The sequence below is a fragment of the Notothenia rossii genome (assembly GCF_949606895.1).
Source record: "Notothenia rossii genome assembly, chromosome: 8".
Taxonomy (NCBI): Eukaryota; Metazoa; Chordata; class Actinopteri; order Perciformes; family Nototheniidae; genus Notothenia; species Notothenia rossii.
Genome location: NC_136906.1, coordinates 23,015,282 through 23,028,060, shown reverse-complemented (window position 1 = coordinate 23,028,060; position 12,779 = coordinate 23,015,282). Strand labels below are relative to the sequence as shown.

General features: G+C 45.6%; 1 protein-coding gene across 1 annotated transcript in view; it reads left to right on the top strand.

Annotated features, from left to right (window-relative positions):
- The first annotated feature begins 9,495 nt into the window (after nucleotides 1-9,495).
- LOC307014066 (inactive phospholipase C-like protein 2) overlaps nucleotides 9,496-12,779 on the top strand; it is a 63,699-nt gene continuing 60,415 nt past the window's right edge. Inside the window, exon 1 of the mRNA XM_079641753.1 lies at nucleotides 9,496-10,214. Within this exon, the coding sequence (XP_079497879.1) occupies nucleotides 9,918-10,214 (297 nt within the window). The 5' untranslated portion in view covers nucleotides 9,496-9,917. The remainder of the gene's footprint in view (nucleotides 10,215-12,779) is intronic.

The following is a 12,779-nucleotide window of genomic DNA, read 5'->3' as shown; positions in this document are numbered from 1 at the left end:
GATGAAACACAACTGTAAGCAGATGTTCTTTTTCTTTATGGATATTTTACAAATCACTCCCCTTTCAAACTGTATTCTTGTTTTACTGCCATATAGTATTTCATAACTGTTTTTCCTTTATTCTCTTATTTTTTTTATAACTATAATGATCATATGAAGGTGTGCCGCGGAAATAATCTTTTGAATAATTTTTGACCAAACCGTTTGAGACCCACTGAGATAACTTAGACTAAATTTAACTATCTAAACCAGGGGTCGGCAACCTTTTTGATATGAGCACAGAGCACACAACGGATATATTAGGGTCGCGTCGGGTCATGCAGAGTGAGATGAGATCGCTGTCCCTTTAAGAGAGAGAGATAGAGAGAGAGGGGTGTGGCTTGTGCATGTGTTTGTGGATGGTAGAGCGACAGTGAGCGAGCGTGTGTATGTTTCTGGAAGGGAAACGGGAAAGCAGAAAAACAGAGGTCTGTGATGTATTTTGTGAAACAGAAGAACAGCTAAATAAATGCAACGGCCTCCCAAGAAGAGCTCACCTCGCTCCAGTCATTTAAGCTAAAGTAGGTTATTGAACCTGAAGCTTGTTGCTTCTGCCCTCCTCGACTACGGTCTGGGAGCCGACAGGAAAGTTCAACACACAGATGGCCAGTCCGCCCCCTTTGTAGCATATTATTTCGATGAGAGATGAGCAGATCGCCACTGGGCTTTCAACTAAATACACAGCCACGCAAAAACTGCGGCATTTGTACAGCTCCTTTTGGGTACTGCAATTTGTGAAGTGCTTTCCTCCCCGTTGAAACGATCAGCACTGCACCACGGAGGAAAGCGGCAGAAAGTCACCTGGAGTAAAGAGAGCGGGGCTGCGTTGCGTGCATGGCTTCCTTCTGCAGGTAACGGGGAGACGCGCTCTGGCGGCGGTCTCGTTCAGGATCCGATAATACAATTTAAATATTTTGCACACTTATTCCACTTATTCCTAGTGTGCCACTGGTTACGGTGCCGCGTGCCAATGTTGGCACGCGTGCCAGGGGTTGCCGACCCCTGATCTAAACACTCAGAGAGTCCTTTAGCTCACCTGAGCCTCTCAGTCTGAGAGGAGAGCTCTCCTCCAGCTTGTTGTGGAACAAACAGCTCCGTATGTCCGTTAGTGCAGCTAGCTAACCAGATGCTAACAACACGGTCCCTGCTGCTGGCACCGGTCCCTCTCTCTCTCCCCCTCTCTCACACACACTAAATGCGCTATTTCCGCACACACACAGAGCCGCGAGCTTGAATGACACAAGCACACTTTTATTTCCATGCAACTCTCTGATTGGTCTGGTGTCTTGCCTCTGTTGCATTCACTGAACACGGGAAATTACAGTCCTGCCGTCCTTTCTAGTGTCTTGATGAGGTTCACGTAAAGCACGGTTAATGTATTATATTATTGAGGTAGAATTGTCCGGGGCTACAGAAAAAACATTCGGGGCAGGCCAAAATATTATTTTACCAACAGTGTGGAATTTATTGGCTACATATTACACAGATTATGCACAGCGGGAGCAGCAATAACCGTCAAATAATAATTCAGACAGGGGAGCTCCGCACCCCCTGCCTGCCGCTAGGGGGTGCTGCAGCGCCCTCAGCGCCCCCCTTCCCGCGCCCATGCATCCTACACTTCTCTTCAGCAAGCAGCATAGGACAGACAGGGCCCCTGAGTAGAGGGCTCCGCCTGTGTTTATATAACAAGGATACGTAACCCCTCGTTATATCTCTCACAGGCTCGATGTATACACGCGCTGTCGTCCCACAACAACACTGTTCCATCTCACTGTCTCTGACCGGCTTTCTGGTTAGCAGCCGCTGCGCCTCACTCACCTCTCCCCGGTCGTAACCGCAGAGAAAGTTGGGGCTGCGGCTGACAGAGCACACTCTGGAACGCTTACCCCGCGGAGGTGTGCTCGGAAAACAGCGCTGAGGGCTCCCACCCTCCGCCCATAGGCGAACGGAGAGAGCCCTCAGCCCCTTATGGGCTCACTATGCACCACCTCTCCCGAATCCCTAAGGAGCGCGGGGAGAGCACAAGTGCCCCATGTCGCACACTCAGACACGCTCACCTCGCGAAGAGCGTGTATGGACTATGACGTGGAGGGCTCCCCCCTCCTGCCCTAAAGCAGGGGGAAAGAGTCCTCCAGCCCCTATGGTCCCAGTGCACGCCACGTCCCCCGGGACCGGGGCCCAGGAAAACGTAAGCGCATTACGCCCGGGAGGGGAGATGCCCACTGACTCACAGCCCCCCTCCCTCCTCACCAGTCCTGCATTGCCCCAGCAAGCACAGACGATGAAAAGGAGCCAGACATGTCCAAGAGATAAAACGTTATGAAGGGGCCTGGCGTTGACCAAGACGCCGCCGTGTATATGTCCTCCACGCTCACGCCGTTAAATAAGGCTGTTGACACAGCCATAGCTCGTGTAGAGTGTGCACGGACGCCCGTGAGGAAGGCTCTCCCCGCCTGTCCGTAGGCATGTGCAATGCACTCGCAGAGCCAGCCTGCCACGAGTTTCCTGGACAGGGCTTTCCCGGTCACCCCGCCCCCGAAGCACACAAACAGCTGTTCAGTACGTCTAAGGGCAGCCGTGCACTCCACATAACATGCTAGCACCGGGCAGAGGAGGTGCAATTTAGCCTCCGTAGCCCAACTATGGGGTGGAAGATTCAAGCCCCCCAACTGAATAGCCCTCGACCTGAACACACTCCTTAGGCTCTTGGGCACAAAGAAGGGGTTCGGTCTGAGTGTCGCCCCGCTCTCTCTCTCCGCCTTACCACCACTGGGCGCTCTCTCCCTTGAGGAGGGGCCTGAGGGCGAGCCAGCGGCAGCATGCGGCTGAGCTGCGCCCTCTCTTCCTCCAGGCGACTGAAACGCTGGGTAACCGAGAATATCGACCCGAAGAGCCCTTCCATGGAAACGGGGGCCCCAAGGAGATTGTCTCGGTCCTTCTTGGCTAGTGCGGTCAGACCTAGCCACATGTGACGCAACGCCACGCCACGGTGGCCAGGGACATCACACGGCCGGGTGCGGTAGCCATATCGTGGACCAGATTATTAATCTGGCCCACGCAGCGGTCCAAGTAATCAACGAGGTGTCGTCGGGGAGAGGGACCCGTCCGGTCCACTGGCATGGCGAACACGAAGGGCACTCTCTCATCGTGGTCCTCCATCTCCACCACCTCGAGTTCTGGGTCCTCCACCGGCGAGACGTAACAATCCCCGAACTGCACCAGCCGCTGGCGGCGGCTGAGCCGAGGGATCAAACGGCAGGCGTTGCAGGCCGTAAGTTGGCCCAGGTTGGCCGCCGCGTGGTCGGATCCCAGTCACTCGATACACTGGCGGTGGAGGTCGGCGCCTGCAATAACGCCCGGGCACGAAGGGCAGGGTTGTTGCTCCAAGTCCATTTTTCTTCTTTATCCGTCTCTCTCTTCAAGTGTTTTCTCTTGCTTGCTGAAGAGAAAGGGTAGTGATGGGTCGTTCGCGAATGATTCGTTCTTTTTGAACGAATCTCTGAAGTGAACGAGATGAACTGATTCCTCCCACAAAACGATTCGTTTGTTTGAGTCGCCGCCTTCCGCCAAAAGCTAAAGAGAAGCTGTTCACGAACGACGAACTTAAAGAACTCGCGGAAACAGTTCAGAACTGTTTCCTACAGTTCTTTTATCTTATATCCCTTTCTTTCAAGAGGAGGGTCCCGAGTTGGACTCAGTTAGACAACTACCACAAATACAATGAAGTACTTTACTGTTGGACTCAGTACTAGTTAGACTTCTACCACAAGTAAGCTACTATGAAGTTATTTTACTGTGTACTTTTTCGGTCATTCTCTGTCAAACTCCTGTGGCAGAAAATCATTTTATCTCTCATCAAATATGGCAGAAAACATGCAGTTTGACAGAGGATTAAAACTGTAATCAGAGCCCTCTCATCTGAGCTCCGTTACACCCACACACCCACACACACACACACACACACACACACACACACACACACACACACACACACACACAGGAGCGGGAAATCCTCCTCAACCTGTACGCCACAAATGCCTCAGAGGACGGATAACTGAACCGTAGCGTCCAGCTAGCTTAGCCGCTAGCTTAGCGATAAATACACACAGCGTTGTATTCTCCTCCCCCTGTCGGCCCTAAAAGCTTCAGAGGGCGGATAGCTGGGCTCATTAGCGTCACACTAGCTTAGCCGCTAGCTAAAGGTAAACATAGATGGGTATAGAATATTAATAAATCGTCACCGATGTAGAGGATATATTTTTTTATTCACTTTGAACTCGGCCAAATGGAGTTTAATGCTTTGGAATTTAAGTTAGGCCATATAGTACGTGCATGGGTTTGAGGGTTTGAAAGTATAACGTGCTAGCCTGCTGTAATACATCGTATAGTCAGGCACTCATTTATGAGATTTAACAATGGCCAATTTTTTTTCTTAAATAATATGTAGCCTATTCCCAGAGCATAGTCATGGGCAACAAGGTGAGGTTTAAAATGTGTTTTAATATTTCCTTTTACGCCAGCAAACTTCTTGTACGGACTTCGGCAGTAGTGAAGACTCACTGAACGAATTAAGTACAAAGACGAATCGTTCGCGAACGTGCAAATCACCAGAAGTCATTCGCGAACCGGTGAACGAATCAGTGAACGAATCTTTAAAGTGAACTGAATCAAAAGATTCGTGTCCCCGAAGGGAATCGAGATGCCCATCACTAGATGGCAGTCAGGAGGCGAGGCCTCCTTTTATGTGGTGAGATGTGCGCGCATTCAGGTAGGCCCGCCCAGGGGCTGGCTACGTCTATAGAAGTCTCAGTGGATGAATGCTTGCATGATATGATCAAGGGGAGTACCCATAGAGTCCAGTAGAGGGCGGAGCCTGTGAGAGATATAACCAGCTGGGTGGAAGGAGAACTCTGAATGTGTATCTCTTCACTATTTAAAAGAACAAATTGTTGTATTATACTTCTGCTGACTCAAGGATGTTCTTATCAGTATTCAAAGTTTCAGATGGTTGTTTATCCTATTGTTCATAGCCTTGGTTTTTCAGGGACAGGTTGAACGTTTCTCACACATTGGTAGCTGTTTGGGGATTTTTACAATTTCACAATCTCTTTACTCCAGAAATTAGAGGAATATCCTGCCAGACTCATTGGCTCTCCTTGTTATAGGGCCTGAATTGTATCTAACTGTATCTAATATAGGTCTTAGTGCCAGCCTTACTTATATCATCAACATAATGGTAGTCATTATTTCACAAACAATAATGTTTGTTGTGTCTTTAAAAACTATTTTCAAGTCAAATGTAGCTTTTGTCATTTTGTATTGGACACATGGACAGTTTACACTGAGAAGTAGAATAAATATAACACCGATATTGATATTGCAAACCCAGTAGGATGAAGTCTCATTTACAGTCTTACATTTTACATTTTGGTTTGAAAATACAAGAAGATAAAAAAAATCAAATGTTTTGTTGTTGTTCTAACTCATCGATGCCATGTCACCACCAGATGTCAGGAAAGTCCAGTGGATCAGACACAATAATATGGGGTGACATTTTTGTTTTACACAAAAAACTGTGTGTCTCTGTATCTTATTTTAGTTTAAATATACAGCTAGTTTATATAAGGAGTGAATACATACTTTTTTTCAGTATAGCAAAGATTGAGTAGACTGACATACTGCTTCTTAGGGTATCCAGCTGTATGACTTTACTGGTGCTGCCAAAACAGACTCAATAATTACATTTATATAAAAAAAACATTTATCTGTAAACAACACTTCTGCTCTAATAATTCACTTAACATTCTAGCCTGATCATGTAACTCATGTAACCGATGGCTTTCTTTGACATTTAGAATAAAAAGACAAAAGGCAGGGGTAACCATTTTTTAGCATCAATACATATTTAAAGAAAATGGCTCTCCAAATCCTGTACTTGTCTCTTCTCCACCCGAAGTAATGCCCTTGGCTTTGACCTGCTATTCAGTCTTTAATTTTGAATGGTTTGCTATTTTTATTAAATTGTGTCAATTAAGTGAATACACCATTAAATCAACAAGTTATGAAAGAGCATACAGGGAAGCAAGGACAAAATACAGTTCAGTTTGACCACATACTGGCAATTTGGTTCTAGTCAAATATAAATTGATATGTTTCAATTATGTAATTTGTGCTTTTAAAACACACATGATTCAAAATATAGACCTTTTTCCACACAAGTAATGTGAATAAATCTTGTTTATCATCATGCAAAATGTCCAAGTGTTAGTCCCTGTATTGAATAATGGGAACGTCAGTTAATTTAAATAATAGATTCCTGTCTAACGTTTTCATATTTGGTTGTGGTTCCTGTTTATCTACAAGATTTTATGCAAGGTTCTTGTTGGACTGATGATCACATGGGGAGGAGCAGGAAGTGCGGTGGCAGAGCTCAGGAAGACCCTTCCTCCGCTGCCCGGTTGTGAGCAGCAGGAACTCCCTCTATCAGCATCCAAATGTAGAATTCACACACATATCTGTGAGAAGTAGATTTGTGTGGTTTCATTTTTTACGCTGCAATACCCTAACAAACATCCCCACTGTGGGTGAGTGTGGTAGGGGCAAACCCAGACTGATCCCATGGGCCAAGGAAGCACCAGGACCACAAAAGCTCTGGTGTTTGGTTGGTCGAGGATCAACAAGTGTCAGCACAGAGCACCAGGACCACAGAAATATCCCAGAGAAAAAGGCAGAAGTGGTTTGGTATTAAGCTTTTCAACCTTTGTTTTAATCATTTCTTTTAATGTCTTAAAATCATTCAGTATGACTGTTATAAAACCATTCCTGTAAGCCTATTTTTCTCTATCCTTGGTTTCAAGAGGGTTTTCCTTGCTCTCCAAGAGGCTGTCAGAACAGAGTACCAGCGCCACAAAATCTCTGACTGTTTTTTAACTAGACCGCAGTGAAGTGAAGTCTGTCCATGATTGAATGAGTAAGCATCTGAGTGCTAAAATTACACCTTTGGTCGGACATGGGTATGAGATTTACCTCTTTCAAAATGATCGGGTCCAACAGTGATTCTGCTGTTAACACTTTGTCATTTATTTACCCAACTTCAGGGAATACTATCTTCCTTTTTGGATGTTCAATAAAAGCCAGTATAGGTAGCTCTTTCTCCAGCTATCGACTAAGGTCAAAACAAGCTGAAAAAAGGGTAATTTAGAAACAAGTGAGCTATAGAAGGAGAATAAGGAGAAGAAAAGGTGTGAAGGAACACTTTGAAAAACACTTGGCTTTCTACAAAGATCTTGTGAGGTAATAAATCCTGAACGTTTGACTGGGTGACCCTGGCTTCTATTCCCCTGTAGCCAGCCAGGATTAGTAGATTGATCAATAGCCGGCTGTCATCAATAAGACGGCCTGGCTCCTGTTGATGGGCCCCGATGAGGCCTGAAGGTATGAGGATGGAGATCCATTGGTCTGATGCTGACAGCTCATTCAGCCCAGGGAGTCAAAAATGTCACCCCCATATTATTGTACAGCAAACCTCAATGAAAAACAACAAGGGTGTTATTTTAGGGTGCCACTACCAAGAGTGCTGTGCAGTGTTAAGCTTTTTCTTTCTGACTTCCTGTCTAATTTGAGCTTTTCTAAGCCTAAGTAATGTAATGCTTTACTGTACACACAGTATTTGTGGGTGGATCGAGAGGCCCACAAGAAGGCTGACTGTGGTCACATTTTGTGGACTCATGTGAACCAACCCAGGGGGGTTTAAATCCACATGGAGCTAATGTTTGGAGACTGGCCGTCAGACTTTTCATATTTCAGTGAGACAGCTGGACTAGGCGGGGAGGCTTTTAATGTAGAACTTTTGCTGAATTATTTCTGAGAATGCATAATACATGATCCTGGAGATCACAAGGGAAGGAGGGGAGGGGGAGGGCATGAGATTCTCACCAAGACCAGCAAGCATTACATTCCTTCATCTTCTCCTCTCCTCTCCTCTGTCACGTCATACATTCACAGATTGTATTAACTTCTCCCGCTCACTGTCCTACCCGTCCTTGAGAAGTATCTGGGCTCCAGCGGTACTTCTGTATGTCATTCTCATTCACAGGACTCAATGTGATTAGAGAGGCTGTGTTTTGGCTGCAGATTAAGCCACTTATCACGACCAAGGTCTGTGAATATATCCATGTAGAAACACCCTTGAAAAACCCCTAACTTCTTCAGAAGGCCTCGCCCTCTGACAAAACACATCCGATGAGTACATCGTTTACAGTAATCCTCTGTGTGTCACGTGGGCGTTGCTTTTTACCAGAAACAATTTCCCTATTGTTTGCAGCATTTACATAAATGATAACAAACCTGCAAAAAGGAATCAAGTCTGTCCATGATGTAAAGACATCACTTTGGATCTCATTAGGTTGGCCATATTTGACAATTATAAACAGACGCTGAACTCACGCTGTCTGCGTCACATGACTCCTTTCATACAAATTGGCTGTGATTTGATTTACTTCCTCAGTGGGTTATAAATGGGGTTGCATTTTCCCATCTTACTGGCCATGTCTCATCTGATGATAGGTTTGCCATGACATAATAGTTGTTGCACAATTGTAGCTTATTTTGGCCTCAGAGCATGTTCAGTTTTCTGGTATGTGAAACATATGCTAGTTTAATAATTTACTCTGAATGCAACAGTAAATGACTAATATATAGTGTCTGCACTGTTGTTTCCTCCTGCTGATTGTCTTCAAATCAATACCTAAGAAGAGGGGAGGCGGGGCAGAGGAAGAGCAGTCTTGCATCTTTGATGAAGAGTGATACTGTGAAATTACAGACGAGTGTGTTACTATTCTCCTTAGCACGTTTGACGGGTGAAAACAGTTTGTGGTGTAGCAGGTGTAAGCTGGATCTAAATCATTAAAGTTGTAGCACCTGCAAGATGAAAAATATCTGTCTTTTCTCTTTACTAAGGAACTTTACTGCTGCGTTTAAAAACATTATATTGGAAACAAACCTGTTTGAATTGAACCGTCCAACTGTCTCCTGTTGACCCTGAGAAGACCAATTCTTTCTCATCGTTTTTTAAGAGGACAAAGTAACATTATAGTAAATCAGCCCATTATAAGCTTCCACTAGAATAAAGTGGGACAAAAAATGAAGATGTTTTTAAGTAGGCCTAGCTGTGCTTTCTAGCGCCCTCTGATGGAGGGCAGTTAGTTTGTGGGTGAGTTGCGAGCTCTTATTACATCTAGGATCAGCTAATGTTGATTTTTATGTTTCCTCTGATACAACTATAGAGTTAAGAGTGTAAAATAAATATTCCAATGTGTGGCCATGAACCCACACATATTCAATACAGTCTGTTTGCTATACTGGAAGGATGGTGCGCGCGCACCACAACGGTGTAATTGTACATGCACGCGCTCGTGAGAACATGCGTTTTGGGGCTTATTGCGGTTGCGCTCTCGCTGTCTTGAATTTGTCCCGCGGATGCATGAGAGGGGAAGCAGGCAGAGCAAAGTGAGCAGGACGAGAGGGGCTGCGCACAAAAACGGACGTGGTGAGCAGAACATATTTTTCAGGACCAGGAGACGAGAGTGCAGGCTGAAAACAAAAACGACAGCAGCAAACCCTCAGCACAACTCTGTTTTCCAGTGTTTTTTGAGCACACGCCCCCAGAAATCTAATCGGGGTAGGTCGCGTGCGGGGTCCACCGTCTGCTCATTAGCTGCCCGGCTTCAGACGTTGCCGCGCGCTCCATAATGGACCAGCTCTGATGATCCGAAGAAGAAGACCAGTCGCCCTGGACGTCAACAAGTCCACAGTGCTTTGAGAAAATGGACCGTTTTTACATTGAGGAGGGGAGGGCATTCCTGTAACACCGGCGGAACATGGCAGGGGTACACGCTTCAGATGTTGTGTCGGGACATTTTCTGGATCCTACCCTCGGCTCCCCGTCAGCCCAGGGCGCGACCGATACAGCGGGAACCCCCGGAGAAGCGGCCGCGCTGACTCTCACCGGTACCCGGGCTTACTTGGAGGTGTCGGCCGCTGCCCACGGGTACGGGGCCGAAGGAGTGTACACCAACGGACGGTGCAGGGAGCACGGCAGTCCAAGGAGTGGCAGCCGTGAGAATTCCGCTGACAGGAGTCAGGGAGCTGGAAACATACCTTGCGGCATCATGAAGGTTGGTTGGTTCAAACACTTAATTCTCCTTGTCAACGATTGTCAAGGTGACACAAGGGGAATTTGCTGAGTGACTGTGCCACACTATAGCGCGTACGCACAGTTACTCCAACTCTAGCCCAGACACTTTCAGGGGTACTGCTGGGTCCCAGAAAAGGATTTAGCCCAAAGTTAAGCACAGGGAGATAACGAATGAGGGGATTATCCCCAATGAGTCTTAATGTCCCCACTAATAGCAACAGCAATATATTACACTCATAAGTACTAACGGTAAGATCCTTCCTTTGGCTCTGCTATAGTTTGGGTCCTTCAAACTCACTTAAGTTAAGCTGAGCATCTAAGTAATATTTCATCCTGAACTAAAGCAAAAGGAGCCTGATCATTTGCTTTTTTTAAGATTCAGTTGCTAAAGCTGCAGTTACTGCCAAAACAGTGTATGTGTAATAGTTGTCACTATAGGTTTAGGTATTACTATAACATTCCTCTACTGTGAAGATGTATTTAAAGAATAATAAAACATTTTGTATAGTTGCAGGTACATGCAGGGTTAATTATTGTAACACCTGCATATTTACAAGTAATAGTAGGTTTGTCTGAAACAGATGGTGCATAGCATTAAGTGTGCTTTAAACGGTTGCCTATTATAAATCTGATTTGTGGACCATCTAACTCAATATAGCTCTTCGATAATGAATCGTGTGATGTTCATATTTTTAATGGTTGCCCAGCTTTTATTAGTGCTCCCATTACTGCAGGTTAATTAACTGATCTTCATCACACCGACATAGGCAAGTTGGCAGGTTTCCTCATAGTTCTATGTAATGTTACCCCATGATATGCTTTTAAGTGCACACAAAAGCATTGGTTTTTACAACTCAGTGTGCACCCAGTCATTATGCCAGACTGCATCATGTGGTCCTTGGTGGAGATGCAAGTATTGCGTAGGTGGGACACACTGGAGAGTTTCTGTCATATCAGACCTAGTTTGCTTAGCAACTGACACAAAACACCGGCTAATTCTTTATTCTCCCATTATTGTATTCCCTTTGGATCTGGGCAAACAGCGCATCCTCCCACAAATAAAGTGCATGTTTGAATGGACGCAGGCACTGACATTGGTTTAGTGTTGTCAATGCAATGGTATCTATATAAAGGTACCATTTGTTCTTCCTAAAGAAAGAGATCTTGAAATATCACATGTCTTGAAAGCAGTATATCCCTCCTCTCCCTCCACAAACATCAGTCCACCTCTGTGAAGCTCATGAGCAAAACATGACAGGAAAGCTGGGGGGGATTGTGCTGTCTGAACGTGATTGATAACAATTCTCCAAAGACTAATTTTGTGAGTATCGTCTTCATATAACGTTGGAAAGTGATCCTGCTGAGCTTTGGCTGGCGCAGTGTGATGAAGCGCAGCAAATTCTCTTGTATTTCCGCCTAGAATAACCAGGGAAAGCTCGAAAAATGAGTTCATCTGTGGCGATGCACGAACACATTTGGTGTACCTGAGGCTGTGGCGATGTGTAGTTTCCGTAACCAAGCAGTGATCTCACCACACTCGAAGGCAACAATCTGGTCGATGTATTTTCAATACAGAAGAATTCACTGCAGGCGTTTGAGTGCATTGAATGGCATGAACGGTCTGTAGACTCTTGTCACTCGAGTGTGATCCTCTAGAGTTGTGTTTAATGACCCCAGTAGTGATATACTGTCTTAAAAGTCAACCGATATTTTTCCACATCTCTTTTTTTTATGCGGAAGACCACATTTTTGGCTGATTACTAAAAGGATGAAGCTGCAGACTGTTTCAGCTGTACTTCAGACAGTTCAAACTCTTTTGCATATATTAAACTCTATCTTTTTGAAATAATTTTTATTCAGTCTTCCAAACACAGCACCAGCATAACATAACCAGTTTGAAAGGAAAAGTCCATCAGATATTTCTTTTGAACCGTTACTCTGTTTTATGTGGCTCACCTTGTAGAGCAGGTTTGAGCAGCATTTAACAGATTCAAGGTGAAACCCAGCTTGAAATTGTATCATTCAATACTGTCTGATGTTCAGCACATGTGTCTAAGTAAGGTTTGATTTCCCTGAGCACCTCTGCATTGCACGTAAGGGTTACAAAATGATACATACTGTTAGAGTAGAGCATGTTGGGAAACCGGGTCGGCCACTCTGTAGAGTTGCTTCATGTATAGATTTAGCACAGCCACCCACACCTGAGCCATGCTTTTCTGTGTGTGTGTGTTTTGAGTGAAGGTTTAAAAGGTGAAGGGGCCACCGTTTCATGGGAATAGGGAAGCAAATGAGCAATTACTGCACTGCATTACCTCATTAACTTGGCCCTCAGCAAGCAAATCTTAGAAGAGTGGAGTTTGTGCGTCCGTCCCTTAAGCGGGCGTGCAACTTTGTCCTCTTGCCATTTCCTCAGCGGGTTGACAGTGTCATGGTGGAGAGGCTGCAAAGTGGCTAGAGGGGGGGTGTGATGCAGCCTCGTTATGTAATCTGGACTGTGGACAGCTGCAAGCCCGGCTCCAGCCTGGCTGCTGGGTGGAGGGGACTG